This window comes from Salvelinus namaycush, chromosome 40, assembly GCF_016432855.1.
Source record: "Salvelinus namaycush isolate Seneca chromosome 40, SaNama_1.0, whole genome shotgun sequence".
In the NCBI taxonomy this organism is placed as follows: Eukaryota; Metazoa; Chordata; class Actinopteri; order Salmoniformes; family Salmonidae; genus Salvelinus; species Salvelinus namaycush.
Window position 1 is genome coordinate 15,648,572 of NC_052346.1, and position 19,312 is coordinate 15,667,883.

At 44.2% G+C, this 19,312-nt stretch overlaps 1 protein-coding gene across 1 annotated transcript in view; it reads left to right on the forward strand.

Annotated features, from left to right (window-relative positions):
* LOC120033453 (collagen alpha-1(XVIII) chain-like) overlaps positions 1–17,188 on the forward strand; it is a 69,070-nt gene extending 51,882 nt beyond the window's left edge. Inside the window, exons 10-42 of the mRNA XM_038979812.1 lie at positions 941–967; positions 1,153–1,215; positions 1,316–1,399; positions 1,505–1,558; positions 1,657–1,791; positions 1,931–1,987; positions 3,644–3,688; positions 8,012–8,143; positions 8,323–8,394; positions 8,484–8,510; positions 8,610–8,708; positions 8,828–8,863; positions 9,321–9,404; positions 9,500–9,529; positions 9,627–9,662; positions 10,487–10,546; positions 10,645–10,722; positions 10,848–10,883; positions 12,917–12,970; positions 13,248–13,316; positions 13,485–13,550; positions 13,735–13,765; positions 13,876–13,929; positions 14,030–14,064; positions 14,168–14,290; positions 14,443–14,602; positions 14,731–14,795; positions 14,937–15,065; positions 15,174–15,206; positions 15,342–15,905; positions 16,039–16,236; positions 16,355–16,470; positions 16,657–17,188. Of these exons, the coding sequence (XP_038835740.1) occupies positions 941–967; positions 1,153–1,215; positions 1,316–1,399; positions 1,505–1,558; positions 1,657–1,791; positions 1,931–1,987; positions 3,644–3,688; positions 8,012–8,143; positions 8,323–8,394; positions 8,484–8,510; positions 8,610–8,708; positions 8,828–8,863; positions 9,321–9,404; positions 9,500–9,529; positions 9,627–9,662; positions 10,487–10,546; positions 10,645–10,722; positions 10,848–10,883; positions 12,917–12,970; positions 13,248–13,316; positions 13,485–13,550; positions 13,735–13,765; positions 13,876–13,929; positions 14,030–14,064; positions 14,168–14,290; positions 14,443–14,602; positions 14,731–14,795; positions 14,937–15,065; positions 15,174–15,206; positions 15,342–15,905; positions 16,039–16,236; positions 16,355–16,470; positions 16,657–16,870 (3,066 nt within the window). The 3' untranslated portion in view covers positions 16,871–17,188. The remainder of the gene's footprint in view (positions 1–940; positions 968–1,152; positions 1,216–1,315; positions 1,400–1,504; positions 1,559–1,656; positions 1,792–1,930; positions 1,988–3,643; positions 3,689–8,011; positions 8,144–8,322; positions 8,395–8,483; positions 8,511–8,609; positions 8,709–8,827; positions 8,864–9,320; positions 9,405–9,499; positions 9,530–9,626; positions 9,663–10,486; positions 10,547–10,644; positions 10,723–10,847; positions 10,884–12,916; positions 12,971–13,247; positions 13,317–13,484; positions 13,551–13,734; positions 13,766–13,875; positions 13,930–14,029; positions 14,065–14,167; positions 14,291–14,442; positions 14,603–14,730; positions 14,796–14,936; positions 15,066–15,173; positions 15,207–15,341; positions 15,906–16,038; positions 16,237–16,354; positions 16,471–16,656) is intronic.
* Positions 17,189–19,312: the final 2,124 nt, after the last annotated feature.

Sequence of the window (19,312 nt, forward strand, 5' to 3'; positions counted from 1 at the left end):
CCACCACCATGCTTCACCGTAGGGTTGGTGCCAGGTTTCCTCCAGACGTGACACTTGGCAAACTCCAAGCGGGCTGTCATGTGCCTTTTACTGAGCAGTGGCTTCCGTCTGGCCACTCTTCCATAAAGGCCTGATTGTTGGAGTGCTGCAGAGATTGTTGTCCTTCTGGAAGGTTCTCCCATCTCCGTCTGAGCTCTGTCTGAGTGACCATCGGGTTCTTGGTCACCTCCCAAACCAAGGCCCTTCTCCCCCGATTGCTCAGTTTGGCCGGGCGGCCAGCTCTAGGAAGAGTCTCGGTGGATGCAAACTTCTTCCATTTAAGAATGATGGAGGCCACTGTGTTCTTGGAGACCTTCAATGCTGCAGAAATGTTTTGGTACCCTTCCCCAGATCTGTGACTCGACACAATCCTGTCTCGGAGCTCCACGGACAATTCCTTCGACCTCATGGCTTGGTTTTGGCTCTGACATGCACTGTCAACTGTGGGACCTTATATAGACAGGTGTGTGCCTTTCCAAATCATGTCCAATCAATTTAATTTACCACAGGTGGACTCTAATCAAGTTGTAGAAACATCTCAAGGATGATCAATGGAAACAAGATGCACCTAAGCTCAATTTCGAGTCTCATAGAAAAGGGTTTGAATACTTATGTAAATAAGGTATTTCTGGGGGGTTTTTGCAAACATTTCTAAAAACCTGTTTTTGCTTTGTCATTATGGGGTATTGTGTGTAGATTGCTGATTTATTTAATCAATTTTAGAATAAGGCTGTAACGTAACAAAATGTGGAAAAAGTCAAGGGGTCTGAATACCGTATTTTCGTGCCTAATTTCCGTAGGCACTGTATTCTATGTAGAGCATTCTCACTTTATTTGGTCTCAGTACTTGTACATTTTCTTTGAATTGACTGTAACAAACCATATCTATTTCATTCCCCAGGGGGATCCAGGAGAGGATGGCAAATTAGTGAGTGTCACTTTATGATGTTTTATCCCATTGATCTCATGTCATGGTTTTTTGTTAATTGTGTGAGGAGAAATACAGTGGTAGTCAGATGTCATTATTGATAAGCGGTGGTGGTCAGTAACAGTGGTCAGACAGTGTCAGCCTCACTAAGCTGTGTCTTCTCTCTCTGTCCCACCACAACTTAGGGACCTGCCGGAGACAGAGGGTTCCCAGGAACACAAGGAGACTCAGGGGTCAAAGGACAAAAGGTAAAGGCCAGAAGCCATTTATTTAAGAGCATGAGTATTTGAATATTATCGGAGGTGCCCAAAGGTTAAATACTGAGTGTTTTCCCTGTGACCTCTCCAGGGGGATCGTGGTGATGGTCACCCAGGACCCAGGGGTCCTCCAGGGCCACCTGGACACCCAGGCCCAGGGACAGTTGACCGCGCTGTGAGTCAACCACTACAGCATCAGGCCATTCAGCCCATAAATTCATGTGGATCAGACATGAATATACCAATATACCACTGTTAATGTTTCTTCATTTGTCCCTAGACATTTGTGGATATGGAAGGCTCAGGAGGATTCCCAGATTTGGAGAAAATACAGGTATGTTTTAGCTGATGCAGAGATTTTGAGTTTGGCCCAGAAAAACGACAAACTGTATATTGTGAAACCCAAGACTGTTTTGTTGACTGTTTCTTTAGACTCTCCGTGGTCTACCAGGCCCCCCCGGCCCCCCAGGTCCCCCTGGCCCCTCAGCCGGTGGTGTCAGCTCCCATGAGTCAGGCTCTTTCGGACCCCCTGGACTTCCCGGACAGGACGGGGCCCGTGGCCTACCAGTGAGGACCCTCTCTCTACTATATCTGACATGACCATATGTTTTGTGCCTAGTTAACTGTAGACAGCACAACTACAGCATTGAAATGAATGTCTTGATTTGTTGACCATTATGTATTGATATCATGCTGTGTTTTTCAGGGGCCCGCTGGTCCACCTGGCAGGCCTGGAACCCCAGGACCCAGTAGCGGAGAGAAGGTATGAGACAGGGAGGAGACTTATTTTATTTCAGCTCAACTGATCATACTAAACTCACCAAAAAAAGAAACGTCCTCTCACTGTCAACTGCGTTTATTTTCAGCAAACTTAACATGTGTAAATATTTGTATGAACATAACAAGATTCCACAACTGAGACATAAACTGAACAAGTTCCACAAACATGTGACTAACAGAAATGGAATAATGTGTCCCTGAACAAAGGGGGGGTGTCAAAATCAAAAGTAGCAGTCAGTATCTGGTGTGGCCACCAGCTGCATTAAGTACTGCAGTGCATCTCCTCCTCATGGACTGCACCAGATTTGCCAGTTCTTGCTGTGAGATGTTACCCCACTCTTCCACCAAGGCACCTGCAAGTTCCCAGACATTTCTGGGGGGAATGCCCCTAGCCCTCACCCTCCAATCGAAACAGGTCCCAGACGTGCTCAATGGGATTGAGATCCGGGCTCTTTGCTGGCCATGGCAGAACACTGACATTCCTGTCTTGCAGGAAATCATGCACAGAACGAGCAGTATGGCTGGTGGCATTGTCATGCTGGAGGGTCATGTCAGGATGAGCCTGCAGGAAGGGTACCACATGAGGGAGGAGGATGTCTTCCCTGTAATGCACAGCGTTAAGATTGCCTGCAATGACAACAAGCTCAGTCCGATGATGCTGTGACACACCGCCACAGACCATGACGGACTCTCCACCTCCAAATCGATCCCGCTCCAGAGTACAGGCCTCGGTGTAACACTCATTCCTTCGACGATAAACGCGAATCCGACCATCATCCCTGGTGAAACAAAACCGCGACTCGTCAGTGAAGAGCACTTTTTGCCAGTCCTGTCTGGTCCAGCGATGGTGGGTTTGTGCCCATAGGCGACGTTGTTGCCGGTGATGTCTGGTGAGGACCTGCCTTACAACAGGCCTACAAGCCCTCAGTCCAGGCTCTCTCAGCCTATTGTGGACAGTCTGAGCACTGATGGAGGGATTATGCATTCCTGGTGTAATTCGGGCAGTTGTTGTTGCCATCCTGTACCTGTCCCGCAAGTGTGATGTTCAGATGTACCGATCCTGTGCAGGTGTTGTTATACGTGGTCTGCCACTGCGAGGACGATCAGATGTCCGTCCTGTCTCCCTGTAGCGCTGTCTTAGGCGTCTCACTGTACGGACATTGCAATTTATTGCCCTGGTCCACATCTGCAGTCCTCATGCCTCCTTACAGCATGCCTAAGGCATGTTCACGCAGATGAGCAAGAACTCTGGGCATCTTTCTTTTGGTGTTTTTCAGAGTCAGTAGAAAGGCCTCTTTAGTGTCCTAAGTTTTCATAACTGTGACCTTAATTGCCTACCGTCTGTAAGCTGTTAGTGTCTTAACAACCATTCTACAGGTGCATTAATTGTTTTTGGTTCATTGAACAAGCATGGGAAACAGTGTTTAAACCCTTTACAATGAAGATCTGTGAAGTTATTTGGATTTTTACGAATTATCTTTGAAAGACAGGGTCCTGAAAAAGGGGCGTTTCTTTTTTTGCTGAGTTTATATATCACTGTATACAGCACACACAGAACTGGACCTTTGTATAGGGATCCTTTTGAGATGATTGTCTCTTTCTCTCTCTTTCCCCATCTTTCTCTCCCTCTCATCCGCAGGGAGAAGCTGGTGATCTAGGTCTTCCAGGGCCCAGTGGAGAGAGGGTGAGCTCTGAAATACACCCATACTATCCCACCTCTAATCTTAAATATAAATATATAGCTATTTTCACTTTGACCTTGTTTCTTTGGTGCTGTTTGGTGTGGGACTTCTTCTAGAGATCGATAGTCTAAACATGATGTTGGTGTGGGACTTCTTCTAGAGATCGATAGTCTAAACATGATGTTGGTGTGGGACTTCTCCTAGAGATCGATAGTCTAAACATGATGTTGGTGATGGACTTCTTCTAGAGATCGATAGTCTAAACATGATGTTGGTGATGGACTTCTTCTAGAGATCGATAGTCTAAACATGATGGTGGTGGGACTTCTTCTAGAGATCGATAGTCTAAACATGATGTTGGTGTGGGACTTCTCCTAGAGATCGATAGTCTAAACATGATGTTGGTGGTGGGACTTCTTCAAGAGATCGATAGTCTAAACATGATGTTGGTGGTGGGACTTCTTCTAGAGATCGATAGTCTAAACATGATGTTGGTGTGGGACTTCTTCAAGAGATCGATAGTCTAAACATGATGTTGGTGGTGGGACTTCTCCTAGAGATCGATAGTCTAAACATGATGTTGGTGTGGGACTTCTTCTAGAGATCGATAGTCTAAACATGATGTTGGTGGTGGGACTTCTCCTAGAAATCAATAGTCTAAACATGATGTTGGTGGTGGACTTCTCCTAGAAATCGATAGTCTAAACATGATGTTGGTGGTGGGACTTCTCCTAGAAATCGATAGTCTAAACATGATGTTGGTGGTGGGACTTCTTCTAGAGATCGATAGTCTAAACATGATGTTGGTGGTGGGACTTCTAGAGATCGATAGTCTAAACATGATGTTGGTGGTGGACTTCTCCTAGAGATCGATAGTCTAAACATGATGTTGGTGGTGGGACTTCTTCTAGAGATCGATAGTCTAAACATGATGTTGGTGGTGGGACTTCTAGAGATCGATAGTCTAAACATGATGTTGGTGGTGGGACTTCTAGAGATCGATAGTCTAAACATGATGTTGGTGGTGGGACTTCTCCTGGAGATCGATAGTCTAAACATGATGTTGGTGTGGGACTTCTTCTAGAGATCGATAGTCTAAACATGATGTTGGTGGTGGGACTTCTAGAGATCGATAGTCTAAACATGATGTTGGTGATGGACTTCTCCTAGAGATCGATAGTCTAAACATGATGTTGGTGATGGACTTCTCCTAGAGATCGATAGTCTAAACATGATGTTGGTGTGGGACTTCTTCTAGAGATCGATAGTCTAAACATGATGTTGGTGATGGACTTCTCCTAGAGATCAATAGTCTAAACATGATGGTGGTGATGGACTTCTCCTAGAGATCGATAGTCTAAACATGATGTTGGTGTGGGACTTCTTCTAGAGATCGATAGTCTAAACATGATGTTGGTGATGGACTTCTCCTAGAGATCGATAGTCTAAACATGATGTTGGTGATGGACTTCTTCTAGAGATCGATAGTCTAAACATGATGTTGGTGATGGACTTCTCCTAGAGATCGATAGTCTAAACATGATGTTGGTGATGGACTTCTCCTAGAGATCGATAGTCTAAACATGATGTTGGTGATGGACTTCTCCTAGAGATCGATAGTCTAAACATGATGTTGGTGATGGACTTCTCCTAGAGATCGATAGTCAAAACATGATGTTGGTGTGGGACTTCTCCTAGAGATCGATAGTCTAAACATGATGTTGGTGTGGGACTTCTCCTAGAGATCGATAGTCTAAACATGATGTTGGTGATGGACTTCTTCTAGAGATCGATAGTCTAAACATGATGTTGGTGTGGGACTTCTAGAGATCGATAGTCTAAACATGATGTTGGTGATGGACTTCTTCTAGAGATCGATAGTCTAAACATGATGTTGGTGGTGGACTTCTCCTAGAGATCGATAGTCTAAACATGATGTTGGTGGTGGGACTTCTTCTAGAGATCGATAGTCTAAACATGATGTTGGTGTGGGACTTCTTCAAGAGATCGATAGTCTAAACATGATGTTGGTGATGGACTTCTTCTAGAGATCGATAGTCTAAACATGATGTTGGTGATGGACTTCTCCTAGAGATCGATAGTCTAAACATGATGTTGGTGGTGGGACTTCTCCTAGAGATCGATAGTCTAAACATGATGTTGGTGATGGACTTCTCCTAGAGATCGATAGTCTAAACATGATGTTGGTGGTGGGACTTCTCCTAGAGATCGATAGTCTAAACATGATGTTGGTGATGGACTTCTCCTAGAGATCGATAGTCTAAACATGATGTTGGTGATGGACTTCTCCTAGAGATCGATAGTCTAAACATGATGTTGGTGGTGGGACTTCTCCTAGAGATCGATAGTCTAAACATGATGTTGGTGTGGGACTTCTCCTAGAGATCGATAGTCTAAACATGATGTTGGTGATGGACTTCTCCTAGAGATCGATAGTCTAAACATGATGTTGGTGTGGGACTTCTCCTAGAGATCGATAGTCTAAACATGATGTTGGTGTGGGACTTCTCCTAGAGATCGATAGTCTAAACATGATGTTGGTGATGGACTTCTCCTAGAGATCGATAGTCTAAACATGATGTTGGTGATGGACTTCTAGAGATCGATAGTCTAAACATGATGTTGGTGGTGGACTTCTCCTAGAGATCGATAGTCTAAACATGATGTTGGTGATGGACTTCTCCTAGAGATCGATAGTCTAAACATGATGTTGGTGATGGACTTCTTCTAGAGATCGATAGTCTAAACATGATGTTGGTGGTGGGACTTCTCCTAGAGATCGATAGTCTAAACATGATGTTGGTGATGGACTTCTCCTAGAGATCGATAGTCTAAACATGATGTTGGTGATGGACTTCTCCTAGAGATCGATAGTCTAAACATGATGTTGGTGGTGGACTTCTCCTAGAGATCGATAGTCTAAACATGATGTTGGTGGTGGACTTCTCCTAGAGATCGATAGTCTAAACATGATGTTGGTGGTGGACTTCTCCTAGAGATCGATAGTCTAAACATGATGTTGGTGGTGGGACTTCTTCTAGAGATCGATAGTCTAAACATGATGTTGGTGGTGGGACTTCTTCAAGAGATCGATAGTCTAAACATGATGTTGGTGGTGGACTTCTCCTAGAGATCAATAGTCTAAACATGATGGTGGTGGGACTTCTCCTAGAGATCGATAGTCTAAACATGATGTTGGTGGTGGACTTCTCCTAGAGATCGATAGTCTAAACATGATGGTGGTGGGACTTCTCCTAGAGATCGATAGTCTAAACATGATGTTGGTGGGGGACTTCTTCTAGAGATCGATAGTCTAAACATGATGTTGGTGATGGACTTCTCCTAGAGATCGATAGTCTAAACATGATGTTGGTGGTGGACTTCTCCTAGAGATCGATAGTCTAAACATGATGTTGGTGGTGGACTTCTCCTAGAGATCGATAGTCTAAACATGATGTTGGTGTGGGACTTCTCCTAGAGATCGATAGTCTAAACATGATGTTGGTGATGGACTTCTCCTAGAGATCGATAGTCTAAACATGATGTTGGTGATGGACTTCTCCTAGAGATCAATAGTCTAAACATGATGGTGGTGGGACTTCTCCTAGAGATCGATAGTCTAAACATGATGGTGGTGGGACTTCTCCTAGAGATCGATAGTCTAAACATGATGTTGGTGAGGGTTTTCTCACAGATACAGATCTTCTCCCTTATGCTTGTCTCCCTCTAGTAAAACTCTTTGTCTGCCTTCTTCTCCTTCTCCAACTTTTTGACCAGTATCTTTAGTGAAGGTGATGGGTCACAGGTACTACTGGGTCTCCTGCTATTGGTTCCTTGGTTTCGACTGCATACTATTGGTTCCTTGGTTTCGGCTGCATTCATCACGTGGAGGAATCAACTCACTGAGAAAAACTCTAATTCTCAGTGTGTTCATTATAGGACAAATGGAACATTTGCTTGCTTGTTTGACTTCTGACATAACATCTTAAATAGCATGTCGTTGCTTAAGATATTTTACCATCAGTCTGGATGTTTAATATTGGAACTAAACTATATGCAGTCATTGGTTTTTATAATTGTTTTTTATTATTTTCAATATTGATTTACATTGCTTGTTATAGTAATAATTCAGCTTAAATGTGTTTCCAATTTTGTGGAATGCTTCTTTATTTGTCTGTTAGCATGCTGTGTCAATTATGTCTACATGTAAATGGACTGCTGATTTTTACACACACATGCACACACACACACACATTTACAATCTCTCTCTCTCTGTCTCTCACCTCTTCGCTCCTAACCACCAGGGTTCTCAGGGTGACCCTGGAGTGCCTGGTCAGGCAGGGCAGGGGGGCTTGGCTGGGCTTCCTGGGCCCATGGGACCGATTGGGCCTCCAGGACCACCCGGACCCCCCGGACCTTCCTACCCCGTGCGTTATGTGAGTACTGTACACAACTCCTGCCACCCACCCAGACTACATCAACTACAGCTTAACCTCCCATCCCAAAGCTCCCTTCATACAAATTGTTACCAAATTGACTACATACTGTGTATTTGACGACATATATTTTTGTGGAATTGTCTTTTTTGAACTGTATCTGTGTCCTCTCTGTGTAGGGTGACAGGGAGGGTTCCGGAGTGACGGGGGTCAATGGTGTTGCTGGAGTGATAGGGATTCCAGGACCACAGGTGATCTATAAATTGCCATCCACTCATCATTTGGATTGCATTTACGATCACGTCAACTAATACATAGTCACATATCCATTGTTTTTCAGGGTCCGCCCGGAATCGCTGGCCTTCCGGTAAGAACCAGGAAATCCCTTTGAATATATTGCTAAATTTGATTGGAGGCCATATCTTTGTTATATAGCAATGCTTACCGTATTCCTGTCATCATACAGGGAAGATCTGGTTTGCCTGGGCTTTCGGGAGAGAAGGGGAGCGAGGGAGCAAGAGGACAGAATGGAACACCAGGGATGGACGGATTCCCAGGAATATTGGTAGAAGATCATTATCCCTCAGCCACCTCCCCAGACTGTATTAGAACATTACTTAGGCTTTAGAGTAACCCACGCAAAGTGCACTAACCTATTCTGTTTTGTTTCTTGTGTATACACAGGGAGACAAAGGGGAGAGGGGAGACAGAGGGGAAAGGGTGAGTTACCTACTCCTGATTACCATATTTTGGTGGTTGATTTTTTAAATTTTATTTTATTGCTTCTTTAATCAGCACAACAGTTTTCAGCTGTGCTAACACAATTGCAAAAGGGTTTTCTAATGATCAATTCGCCTTTTAAAATGATCAATTTGGATTAGCTAACAAAACATGCCATTGGAACACAGGAGTGATGGTTGCTGATAATGGGCCTCTGTACGCCTATGTAGATATTCCATAAAAAATCTGCCGTTTCCAGCTTCAACAGTCATTTACAACATTAACTATGTTTACACTGTATTTCTGATCAATTTGATGTTATTTTAAATGGACAAAACATTTGCTTTTCTTTCAAAAACAACGAGTTTTCTAAATGACCCCAAACTTTTGAACGGTAGTGTAAGTCGTCTATTGATTGTCCCGCGGCTCTCATGTTGTTGTGTGTGTGGTGTTGTAGGGTGAGCCAGGACGTGAAGGGGGACCCCCTGGACCTCCAGGAGCCCCTGGCCCACCGGGACAGATCTACCAGACCTCAGGCAGTGTGAGTGTGGCTGTGTACTGTACGGTCTAGTCTGCTCTGGATCATAGTGATGTTTCAGTGACACAACTGACCTACCTGTCTCTGTCTCGTTGTAGTTTGATGGAGTTCTTGGGAATCAAGGCCAGGTGAGAATTTGACTCAGCAGACAGTCACTATGTTACTCTACATGCAGTTTTATAATGTTTTATAAAGTCACCCTAACCCTTATTTCCTTTTCTCCAGGGAGGACCAGGTCTTCCCGGCCGGGCAGGATTCCCAGTACGTATCAGTATCACACTGCCAATGAACACACACACAGTGGAGTGGAGACATTTACCTTTACTGTTTCTAAAGATATTTCACAGTTGAAACACACCAAATAGTGTAACGGACAGTTCTGTACTAGACGTATGTTGGAGATTGCGCCAAAAACTATTTTATAACATGTTAATGGAAAAAGAAATTAAAAGATATTTCACAGTTGAAACACCTTAATAGTGCTCCCTAATATTTCAAAAAACAATGCTGTACGGCCTACTAGTTGTATGTTGAAAACTGCCTAAAACATGATTTTATACACTAGTTGTATGTTGAAAACTGCCTAAAACATGATTTTATACACTAGTTGTATGTTGAAAACTGCCTAAAACATGATTTTATACACTAGTTGTATGTTGAAAACTGCCTAAAACATGATTTTACACACTAGTTGTATATTGAAAACTGCCTAAAACATGATTTTACACACTAGTTGTATGTTGAAAACTGCCTAAAACATGATTTTATACACTAGTTGTATGTTGAAAACTGCCTAAAACATGATTTTATACACTAGTTGTATGTTGAAAACTGCCTAAAACATGATTTTATACACTAGTTGTATGTTGAAAACTGCCTAAAACATGATTTTACACACTAGTTGTATATTGAAAACTGCCTAAAACATGATTTTATACACTAGTTGTATGTTGAAAACTGCCTAAAACATGATTTTACACACTAGTTGTATATTGAAAACTGCCTAAAACATGTTAATGGAACTCTCTTTTAAAAATATACACACACAAGGTTGTTATTTATACTGATCACAACTTCTTCTGTAGGGGCCTATGGGACCAAAGGGAGATACAGGAGAGCCTGGACAGCCAGGATACGCAGCTAAGGTCTGGTAATAACTTAATTCCTTCATATCTTGTTTTCTGTACAGTACAGGGAAAATTGCATGAAGTATTGACATGTCTCCACCCTGTGTCCTGTCCAGGGGGAGAAAGGAGAACCTGGTATTATCATGGGGCCTGATGGAAGACCCATGTACTTGGGAGGGCTGGGGTCTCAACCGGTGAGAAAAACCACACACTAGATGTATAGTTTGTAGAAATACTATATGTTATTATGTTTGTCCATCTCTTTTATATGTGCCATGCCACATAACATTTTTATACCCTTTGACCTCTGTGTGTGCAGGGAGAGAAGGGACTCCCGGGACCTGAGGGACCTCCTGTAAGTACTCTCCTTTAACAGTGAGATGCTTTGTTTCTGATTAGCCATCGATAACCATGGATGTACTGTATATAGTTCTGTCTCTATAGGGTCCAGCTGGTAGATTTATATTGTTCTCTGTCACTATAGGGTCCAGCTGGTAGATTTATATTGTTCTCTGTCTCTATAGGGTCCAGCTGGTAGATTTATATTGTTCTGTCACTATAGGGTCCAGCTGGTAGATTTATATTGTTCTCTGTCTCTATAGGGTCCAGCTGGTAGATTTATATTGTTCTCTGTCTCTATAGGGTCCAGCTGGTAGATTTATATTGTTCTCTGTCTCTATAGGGTCCAGCTGGTAGATTTATATTGTTCTCTGTCTCTATAGGGTCCAGCTGGTAGATTTATATTGTTCTCTGTCTCTATAGGGTCCAGCTGGTAGATGTATATTGTTCTCTGTCTCTATAGGGTCCATCTGGTAGATTTATATTGTTCTCTGTCTCTATAGGGTCCAGCTGGTAGATTTATATTGTTCTCTGTCTCTATAGGGCCCAGCTGGTAGATTTATATTGTTCTCTGTCTCTATAGGGCCCAGCTGGTAGATTTATATTGTTCTCTGTCTCTATAGGGTCCAGCTGGTAGATGTATATTGTTCTGTCTCTATAGGGTCCAGCTGGTAGATGTATATTGTTCTCTGTCTCTATAGGGTCCAGCTGGTAGATGTATATTGTTCTGTCACTATAGGGTCCAGCTGGTAGATTTATATTGTTCTGTCTCTATAGGGTCCAGCTGGTAGATTTATATTGTTCTCTGTCTCTATAGGGTCCAGCTGGTAGATTTATATTGTTCTGTCACTATAGGGCCCAGCTGGTAGATTTATATTGTTCTCTGTCTCTATAGGGCCCAGCTGGTAGATTTATATTGTTCTCTGTCTCTATAGGGTCCAGCTGGTAGATGTATATTGTTCTGTCTCTATAGGGTCCAGCTGGTAGATGTATATTGTTCTCTGTCTCTATAGGGTCCAGCTGGTAGATGTATATTGTTCTGTCACTATAGGGTCCAGCTGGTAGATTTATATTGTTCTGTCTCTATAGGGTCCAGCTGGTAGATTTATATTGTTCTCTGTCTCTATAGGGTCCAGCTGGTAGATTTATATTGTTCTGTCACTATAGGGTCCAGCTGGTAGATTTATATTGTTCTGTCTCTATAGGGTCCAGCTGGTAGATTTATATTGTTATCTGTCTCTATAGGGTCCAGCTGGTAGATTTATATTATTCTGTCACTATAGGGTCCAGCTGGTAGATTTATATTGTTCTGTCACTATAGGGTCCAGCTGGTAGATGTATATTGTTCTCTGTCTCTATAGGGTCCAGCTGGTAGATTTATATTGTTCTCTGTCACTATAGGGTTCCTATGGTCCATCTGGTAGATTTATATTGTTCTCTGTCACTATAGGGTCCATCTGGTAGATTTATATTGTTCTCTGTCTCTATAGGGTCCAGCTGGTAGATTTATATTGTTCTCTGTCTCTATAGGGTCCAGCTGGTAGATTTATATTGTTCTCTGTCTCTATAGGGTCCAGCTGGTAGATTTATATTGTTCTCTGTCTCTATAGGGCCCAGCTGGTAGATTTATATTGTTCTCTGTCTCTATAGGGTCCAGCTGGTAGATGTATATTGTTCTGTCTCTATAGGGTCCAGCTGGTAGATGTATATTGTTCTCTGTCTCTATAGGGTCCAGCTGGTAGATGTATATTGTTCTGTCACTATAGGGTCACTATAGGGTCCAGCTGGTAGATTTATATTGTTCTGTCTCTATAGGGTCCAGCTGGTAGATTTATATTGTTCTCTGTCTCTATAGGGTCCATCTGGTAGATTTATATTGTTCTCTGTCACTATAGGGTCCATCTGGTAGATTTATATTGTTCTGTCTCTATAGGGTCCATCTGGTAGATTTATATTGTTCTGTCTCTATAGGGTCCAGCTGGTAGATGTATATTGTTCTCTGTCTCTATGGGGTCCATCTGGTAGATTTATATTGTTCTGTCTCTATAGGGTTCCTATGGTCCAGCTGGTCTAAAGGGAGATATAGGCATGCCAGGTAGACCGGTAAGTATCTCTGTTCAGCTATCAGCCAAGTGGTGGTCCTCTGTAGCTCAGTTGGTAGAGCATGGCGCTTGCAATGCCAAGACAGTGAGTTTGATTCCCAGGACCACCCATATGTAAAAATATATGCACACATTACTGTAAGTCGCTTTGAATAAAAGTGTCTGCTAAATGGCACTGAAGTGTGACTTAGAAAGAATCCAAGTGTGCTATTTCCCATTCAGTATTAACAAACTAGTGATGTACTGCTGCTGGATCTAAACCAGTGTGTTGGTTACAGGGTCGTCCTGGGTTGAATGGTGTCAAAGGAGAGAGGGGGGATTCAGCTGGAGGGACTGGAGGATATGGAGTAAGTATGACACCGCTGGTTGGTGATTGATGGGATTCATACATGTAAGACTGTTGGGATGCAACCCAGAGGTCAGCATGTCAAATCATTCATAAAAGCAGTGGTGTGGTTAGACCGTCATGACCCAGACAGGGCATCAGTTTAACCCAGATTGATCCATGTTTTTAGGGTCCTCCAGGACCACCTGGCCCACCTGGACCCCCCGGGCCAGCAGCACCTCTGGACAGGTTCAATGTGAGTAGATGTCTGATCCAGTATTTTATCTTTCCCAGACATTGGTGTTGTGATAGTTATATGCTGTAGACAGTCAGGTTGTTAAAACCCACAGAGTCACTAATGTGGGTTAACAAATTGATCTGGTCTCTTTCCAAGGTACAGTAGTGTAACTCTTCTCCCCTTTGTTCTGTTTCACACTCAGAGGTATGATGATGTCTCACGGTTATATCCTGGTAAGTCAACTCATTCTCATTGGCCAGTCTCGCACCATGACACAAAACGTTACATGTAAAACGATGTCATGTGTTCGCTTACATGTTGGCCTTTTTCCTCCACCCATCAGACTCCAAAGGAGAGAAAGGTGATCGTGGAGTACCAGGAATACCTGGGGTACCAGGTACAGTAAAACCAGCTAGTTAGTACACCTAAGGGCAGCGGTAGTAAATAACACATGAGATTGAGCTGATTGAACTCACGTTCTATCGTCTCCACTCTAGGTCTCACGTCCAACTTTGACATCTACACCTTCAAGGTAAGTGACGTAACTACAAAGGCGATCTACACTCACAACCCGCCATGCGTCTGTATGTGTTTGACGTGAGGTCAAATGACGTGGTGTGTGTGTGTCCCTGCAGAAGGAGATGAAGGGAGAGAGAGGAGACTCGGGGATGAAGGGGGAGAAGGGCGAGCCAGCCGGAGGATATTATGGTGGCGGTTACAGCGGACAGGGTGGTCAACCTGGACCTCCAGGACTTCCAGTAAGAATAACCACTGAACAACAACAGCCATTTTATTTTACTGCATTCTCCACGTTTTATCAGTGCCTTGCATCAAAAGACATGTAGAATGGAATTCAATCAGAAAGTTTTAATGAGCAAGACAAATATCTATCTAATCTATCGATCTCCAGGGGCCAAAGGGAGAGTCCATCATCGGTCCTTCAGGGCCCCAGGGCCCTCCAGGTAACCCAGGAAGAGGGTACGAAGGCAGGCAAGGGAACCCAGGCCCACCGGGGCCCCCCGGACCTTCAGGATCATCCTCCTCACCTGGAGCCTACAGGCCAACACAGAGTGAGGCGTACTCTCTCGCACACACACTCATACATACAGTACATAGGCAGAAACAACTTTCTGGTGACATGAAGTACAGTAGCGCCTTGGTTAACAGCTTCAATGAATGTGATCTTTTTACATCTCAGCCATCAGCATCCCTGGACCTCCGGGCCCTCCTGGCCCACCTGGAACTGATGGACACTCCTCTGGGGTGAGTCTGTTAACCCCTCCATTCCTAGTGTAGGGTCTAGGAGGTTAGGGCCTGTTTCTGGACGGGGCCTCACTGTGATGATTTATACACCACTTCCAGGATGTGGCATCATTTAGCTCCTTGTCGTCCACGTTTGAACAGGTGATGGTGCTGAGGTCATATCACACGATGACAGCCACGGCCAGACAACAGGCAGAGGGGACGCTGGTGTATCTGGTCGACCAAACAGACTTTTACATCAGAGTACGAGATGGCTTCCGGCAAATCCAGGTGCAGTGTTTACCAGTGTAATGAATGCAAGCCACTATATTTATAAAATACAACACCTTCATCCTTTGTTAATGTTTACATGATTAACTTGGAAGTTTTACCTTTCAGCTTGGACCATACATAGCTTTACCCCCTGACCAGGTAAGTCGTTGGAAATGTGCACTTGAGAAATGCTGACAATACACTATTGTGACAGTGAGGGAATCACTTAATAAAGTTATTAATCACATTAGTGAATCTTATTGACCTGATTTCTCTGTCTGTATCCATCTGCAGGGTAATGAGGTAGCAGCTGTCGACCCTCCTCCAGTGGTCTACTACCAGCCAGATCATCCCTCCAACACGGCCACAGAGCAACCCCCCAGACAGCTAGACCCCCACCAGCCACAGCCTGAGGGACAACACCCTATTTACCCCGACCCACGTTACCCGACTCACCCGGATCCACGCTACCTAGCCCAGCCAGATCCACGCTACCCAGCCCAGCCGGATCCACGCTACCCAGCCCAGCCGGATCCACGCTACCCAGCCCAGCCGGATCCACGCTACCCAGCCCAGCCGGATCCACGCTACCCAGCCCAGCCGGATCCACGCTACCCAGCCCAGCCGGATCCACGCTACCCAGCCCATTCAGACCCCAGATACCCCTCACACACTGATCCACGGTACCCCAGTTATACAGACCGCCAGCACAACCCTGACCCTGTTCAGCCGGTCCAGCCCCAGCCAGCCCCTGTCCCACAGAACCCGGTTTACTCAGACACCCGCTACCCTGTAACCCCACAACGCAGACCCAAACCCCCTGAGACCCCCAGCCACCAACACACGTCAGGCCCAAGCGTGAGTAGCCAGTGATTTAAATGTCATAAATGTAACCTAAAAACATGCCACTGCTGAAATACTTCTGATCGTGGATGTGATGGGAAGCACGTTTTTAAAAGCAGACTTTTCTTCTTCTTCTTTCCTTCTGCAGATTCACCTGGTCGCCCTGAACGCCCCCCAGGGGGGTAACATGCGGGGTATCAGAGGGGCAGACTTCCTGTGCTTCAACCAGGCTCGGGCCATCGGGCTGAAGGGAACCTTCCGGGCTTTCCTCTCCTCCAAGCTCCAGGACCTTTACAGCATCGTCCGCAAGTCAGACAGAGACCGCATGCCCATCGTCAACCTAAAGGTACTGTCGGCTAAGACTGAGATGCATTTTCAGCATCATTCAGAATCCCAGTATCATTCCATATCCTTTAAGTAATTGGCAGCAACTGTCCCTAACCATTTGTTTGTCCCCTCTATAGGACGAGGTCCTGTTTGACAGTTGGGAGGCCATCTTCAGTGACTCAGAGGGCAGAGTGAAGGACAATGTACCCATCTACTCCTTCGATGGCAAAGATATTTTCACAGACGGCACATGGTGATAAACTACACTTCTACATATCACTCACAATACACAAAATATCAAAACCTCTCTTTTTACAACATCCATAAGGAGGCATTGATAAGTTATGTAAAGTTAACAGCTGAGAAAGTGAATGGAAGCAAAGATATGATGATTCATCCCTTCATCTCGTTCTCTCCCTTATTCCTTCTCCTCACCCAGGCCAGACAAGATGATATGGCACGGTTCGACCAGCAGGGGGCACGGCGAGGTGGATAACTACTGTGAGATGTGGCGTATAGGGGATCGGGCGCTGACGGGCATGGCCTCCTCTCTACAGGGGGGCCAGCTCCTCCAACAGAGAACCAGCAGCTGTCACAGCTCCTACGCCGTGCTCTGCATCGAGAACAGCTACATCGAACAGTTCAAGAGATAGGACTAACCGACCAAACGCACACACACACTACAGCCAGATCAAGAGATAAGCCTAATGAAACACACACACAAACACATCAGCCAATCCAGGAGGCCTAACAAAACGTATGTACCAGTGGAGGCTGGTGACTTAAAAAATGAGGAGGATGGTAGACCCAGGGTATAGGCGCGGAATGCACGGAGACAACAAAGTGCGTTTCAAAAATCGTCAATGACTAATTATTTTAACCTAAAGCATTTAATAAAGACATTTATAGTACACTATTATGGGGAATGGGAATGAGAGGGCTACTTACACAGTGTTGGAAAGGGACAACAGCAGTGATTGAATGAGGCATGAGTTGAGGTGTTCAGAGGCTTGACCAGTGCAGGACAGGATTTGCCTAGAAAGACAAACAATAACACAACACACTACAAAGTTAGACAAAAGAGCTCAGAGTGAGTTAGTCCAAGCAGAGAGTAAAATCATTGATGAGTAATAATGTGATTGTGTATGTGATTGACTTTACATACAGTAATGAGAGAAAATTGATAGGGGTACTCACAGAGCTTGGAGAGGAAACATTCAATGTGCCAGTGGATGAGCGCACACATGAGACGTGGCTTCAGTTCATGTCAGGAGAGAGTTGACAATGGTAGTGGAGTGGAGTGGTCATCACCTCTTAGGGAACAGGAGGGGACTTAGCTGGAAATACAAATAGCAGATACATTCCATTACAGCTGCGCCATCATAGGTTTGGACAAGTTTCTCTATGAAGTTAAAATCAGACATCTCAAAATTCATTAAGTCAAACACAGACTGCTCATCTCGCCCACTTGACACATCAAAGTAGCCCAAGAAACGTTCCTGATTAAAGCCCTGATCATCCACATACCTGACCATAACTGACAACTGCAAGCAGACTGGTGGCACCATAGGTCCCAGAGCGGTGGGGCAATTTTGACCCCCTGGGGCCTGGAGTTTTTCCTTATATGTTAACCTAACTAGGAAATCTCTGGACCCTATAAGGTATGCCAGTGATGAATTAGTTGTAAAAAGGTTTTATATGGGCTATGATGGGACCAGTTTTCCCTAAGCAGGTCACATGTTGTTTTTAAACTCCTGGCCCTGGGGGGATGAAACCCCTGTCAAACTGCAGCTACCTTACACCTGTTCATATGAATGATATTTAGACTAGATTAGTAGGGGGATTTCCTCTACCCAGACACATAGACAACTGGGCTGAGCTTGCTTTATGCATGTTTGCATCATGTAGGCCTATGCAACTGTAGGCCTTATAAAACATTTACTCACATCTATCATCGCTATTATGTTGATTAATTCCAGTTAATAAGCCTAGCCAGCCCAGTTTTGAATATAAACAAAATTTGATCATTCACATTTTCTCCTGACACACAAATGGACTATAGATACATAATGTTACCAATCAGTTTACCCGGACCAGAGTGCATAGGCTGTATGCAGCTGCTCTTATTAGGAGCCTACAGTTGATCAGACTGAAATATAGTCTCGTTTTCATCCCATACAGCATGTCCGATTTCTAGCGTTTAGGTGTAGCCTAGGCTGCTGCAACATTTATGTCATGAGTTTTTGCTTGTGTCTGTCCGGAGTGATCGTGTTATCTTTGCTAAATAAATACCGGAGGAAAGCTTATTTGAGCGCACGCGAAAAAATGCGTTGTCAACCTCTCTTTAATCGAAATGTTTATGGATGATGCGATGAGTCTATCAAATCATTCTGAATTGTTTGACATCCTAGAAAAGACAGTCGAAAGTTCGATATGTTCAGCAAGTAAAGCATCGTAACGTGCAATTACCTCTGCACGCTCCTTGTAGTTGCCCTTGTAGGGGAATTTTCCCTCTCGTCATGTCCTCTTATCGATGCAGTTTTTTCCCAGAAGCTTGAATGTGATGTCGGCATTTATATGAACCCTGCTTTTGTTTTGCTGTTTAGCTGAACGATCGATGTCCTTCAGGTCACTGTACCCACCTTTTGACCAAGGCTCAGACTTTCCCTAAACCAGGCAAGGCCAGCAATACAGGCAGCTTGATGAAAGGCTCCCTGTTACCAGCTTTACTTTTGATACCAGTTGGTATTGAACGCCCTCACCTTTTCATCTTTCTTCATGAAACTGATCTCAGGCAGAGGTCGACCCTCCCTTTTCCATGTACCCCAGAGAATGAAAGGGGTTCTTCAACAAAGTCCACAAACTGCACACTTCACGCTGGTAGATAGCTAGCTACTGAAGTTAGCGAGGCTAACTTTTAAAAATGTTAAATCAATTGCACTAACTGGACACAAAAATTAAGTTCTAAAACCAAGAAAACTATTTATAATATACCTCTTCTGTCTCCTGTCATTTGAAAAAAAACAAATTTTAATTAAATAAAATCCCCAAAATGCTCAACTATCACTGTTCACTCTTAATCTCTATCCGACAAT